This window comes from Arachis ipaensis, chromosome B02 (assembly GCF_000816755.2).
Source record: "Arachis ipaensis cultivar K30076 chromosome B02, Araip1.1, whole genome shotgun sequence".
Taxonomy (NCBI): Eukaryota; Viridiplantae; Streptophyta; class Magnoliopsida; order Fabales; family Fabaceae; genus Arachis; species Arachis ipaensis.
In genome coordinates this window covers 105,122,437-105,125,532 of record NC_029786.2, presented here as the reverse complement: position 1 = coordinate 105,125,532, position 3,096 = coordinate 105,122,437, and the positions used below count along the sequence as shown (strand labels likewise).

Below are 3,096 nucleotides of genomic sequence, written 5' to 3'. Positions count from 1 at the left end.
CATGGGAAAATGTTAAGAGTAATAATAATTCTTCTCTTTTTATTTTATTTGAATTACGTTTCCGAGCCATGAAATAGAAACGAAGAGGATGAAATTGGAAAATGTAATATCTTGAGAATGTGAATCAGAGACCACATTTACAATAAGTCGTTGTAATGTCATGTCACAATTACCATGACACGATATATCTATATTGATACTATGGTATTTTAGTTTATCTAATTTATGGCATTATTCCCCTTGGTGAGCTCACTAAATCTTTCCTAACTACTTTAAAGTTCATGTTAATAATAATAAATAATTATACTAACTTCTCCTAATATTAGGTGATATAGTACACAAACACTTAGATTTTTCTTACCTACAGTAACCTCCCTAAAAAGAGGAGATTAATATTAGCTTCAGTAGAAATAAGTATCACGATTCACAAAATCACAGCAATTTCTTAGTTAATGTAATTGGTAATCTTCCTTCTTTGTGCAACTCAACTAAAATTAGTTAGGACTGTTTTCTTGCGCAAGGATTCATTTGTTCCTTACAATCTCTGAATAGATTAAGTGAAATTACAGCAAAATAAGTGAGTCTATGGTCCATATCCTACTTCACCATCCAAATCTATCTCTTCAAAGCCTTCTTCAACTTTCACCAATTCTCTTCTTGCCATTTCAAGATCAACTTCTACGGAAGCAACCATTGCCTTCAGCTTCTTCATTTCCATCTCCAGAGCAGCCACATTCTCCTTCACACTTTTCACCTTAGCGGATCTTTCCATGTAATTTTTCATACCTAAGGCAGATTGAACATGTGGCTCCAGCCAAGTTAAATTGAATCTAAACGTCTCGAGTTCCTCCCATAAGATTTGAAGATGGCTACAAGCCTCTTCATCCATATCTCTCACCTTTTTAGTCTTGAGGAAATGCAGAACTCTTCCCAAAGCCGTGAATGCCCATTCGCTAAACCTTCGACTTCTCTTCTTCTGGCATCCAATAACTGAGGGATGCTTTGCACATACTTCATCTAGAAGAGGAACAAACGCTTTTTCTATTTTCCCTAAACCCCTGAAATCAACAAGCTCATCAATTGGGATTGCAGACATGTCCATAGGTAAAGGATTATCAGCATGTTCAATAGGCTTAGCAGGAACTTGCACAGAAACTGGTGGAGCAGCTTCATCAACCTTTTTCTCAAGTTCTGGGCGGCTAATGGAAATCCTAGCTTCACTTATACAAGTGTCATTCACAATAAATCCCTTGTTATAAATATAAAGGTCAGCTAAAGGTATAAACGATGTGAAGCCCCAGTCACTCTCTCTGGCATTGAATGTGTGTTGAGTTTCTGGAAAATTCATATGTACATGTCAAGAGTCAACTTTTTGTAAGATAGGACATACATTAACACCATGCTAGTATTTGTAGATAAGATAGAACTCATATATTACTTAATGAATTAGAAAATAGCAATGTTGTTTTCACACAATTGGAGTGGTTTTGAACTTGTGAAATTGGTATGTATCTAACAAAACTCGTTAAAATAGTATATTTAGATCTTCTAAAGTGAAGAAATTGGTAAAGTGATAAAGTGAGGAGTTAATCACTATTGAATTTGTAACTCCTATCATATGTGAGATATGCACTATCTTAATTTAAAAGTAATTAATTCCTCACTTTATCATTTTACCAATACTCTCCCCATAAAGGATCTTGATCCAAAAAAGTAATCTATATAATTAGAATCACCAGAAGACTATGCATATAGTAAGACTAAGATACATGACCCATATGCTCATTCTTTATCATCAATGACCATGAATTCAAAAAAGGTAGAAATGAAAGCTTAAGTTTAAGTAGTCAAAACCAAAAATCTAAAACCCAATCAAAACACAGACTTTACAAGAAATTGTTAAGAAACACAATTTTCATTCATGAAAAAGAAAAACATAACACAGCTAAAAGAAGCAACAAAGAAAAGAACAGGAAAACACATACAGGACAGGGGAGAGGTAAATACGAAAGATACCTTTTATCTGTGTCAATTTGTCATTGACCTGATTAATTAGAACCAACTTAAACTTGGAAAATCTGGTCTCTACATCAGCCAAAGTACCAGCATCTAAATAAATTGACAAGTAATCCACATTGTTTCCCTTTGGATACATAAGAATCCGCCTAAAATCAAAGTCCAAAACATGTTAAAATGCACTTGTCAAACGGTCATGTCAACTAATCAAGTATCATACATATATAGTAAACAAGAATTAATTCAATTACCATGAATGACCACCAATGTAGAAGTTCTGAGAGTAAATCTTCTTGGATTTCAACTTACAGAAGTCCTTAATGGTCCATTTGAACGTCTCAAACGTTTCTCCAATCTTTTCTTGATTCTCCATTTGATACCACCACTAAAAATAATAATTAAAAAAAACTAAAAAATCAATTGAATTTGATATAATATAACAGCAAATCAACAATTAGGCCTTCTTTAACTGCAAAATTACAAATACTTCACTTCACTTTTACCCCAAGTCCCCAACCAAACATACCCTTAGTGGAATAACCTTTTTTTTTTTTCAAATCTTTTTATTAAACCACCTTGGTAAAAAGTTTGGTCTTTCTCACCATGAACCCTGACTTTGCACTTGACTCACTTCCCCTAAGCTAACTCCTACTGTATGTACCTAAATAGTGTTGTAAGTTATAGTGTTCTATTATAAACTATGTCGAATTTGATGAACAAAAAACAAAACTTGAGGATCACCCACGAAAGATAAGGATTTTGGGTATAAGAAATCACAGAGAAGTTGAATAACAAATGAAGAATGAAGAAGTAACATACAAAAGTGAGAGTCAACCAAACAAAAACCATACATAATAAAATGCTGCCAATATCAGAATGCATAAATGATGAACTAATGTCCAATTATCCAAAACAGAGTTTCAAGTGAAAATAACTCAAATTCACACAACAGCAACAGTTACGAGGAAGAAAAACACTTTTTGTTTTTTTTTTTATTTATTAAAGAATGAAGGAGGAAAATTCGTCACCAAGAGCAACATACCTTTGACCAGAGAGAGAGAGTGAAGAGTGAGGATAGGT

General features: G+C 33.4%; 1 protein-coding gene across 2 annotated transcripts; it reads right to left on the bottom strand.

The window, feature by feature from the left end:
* Window positions 376-3,096, bottom strand: LOC107628590 (MATH domain and coiled-coil domain-containing protein At3g58370-like). Of its 2 annotated transcripts, none has more exons than XM_016331218.2 (4): window positions 2,868-3,096; window positions 2,268-2,401; window positions 2,017-2,165; window positions 376-1,335 (listed from the first exon to the last, which is right to left on the bottom strand). In XM_016331218.2, exons 2-4 carry the CDS (start codon window positions 2,387-2,389, stop codon window positions 584-586), a joined length of 1,023 nt encoding a protein of 340 aa, XP_016186704.1. In that variant the 5' UTR covers window positions 2,390-2,401; window positions 2,868-3,096; the 3' UTR covers window positions 376-583. The 2 variants fall into 2 exon arrangements, with proteins under 2 accessions (XP_016186704.1, XP_016186703.1); XM_016331217.2 differs by lacking the exon at window positions 2,868-3,096 and adding an exon at window positions 2,619-2,857.

What these genes read in the sequence shown, in the direction of transcription:
- LOC107628590 (XM_016331217.2), bottom strand. An exon ending in TACATTGGTGGTCATTCATG is followed by an intron (nt 2,166 to 2,267) that starts GTAATTGAATTA and finishes CTTTGATTTTAG; the next exon opens with GCGGATTCTTATGTATCCAA. An exon ending in CAAATTGACACAGATAAAAG is followed by an intron (nt 1,336 to 2,016) that starts GTATCTTTCGTA and finishes TGAATTTTCCAG; the next exon opens with AAACTCAACACACATTCAAT.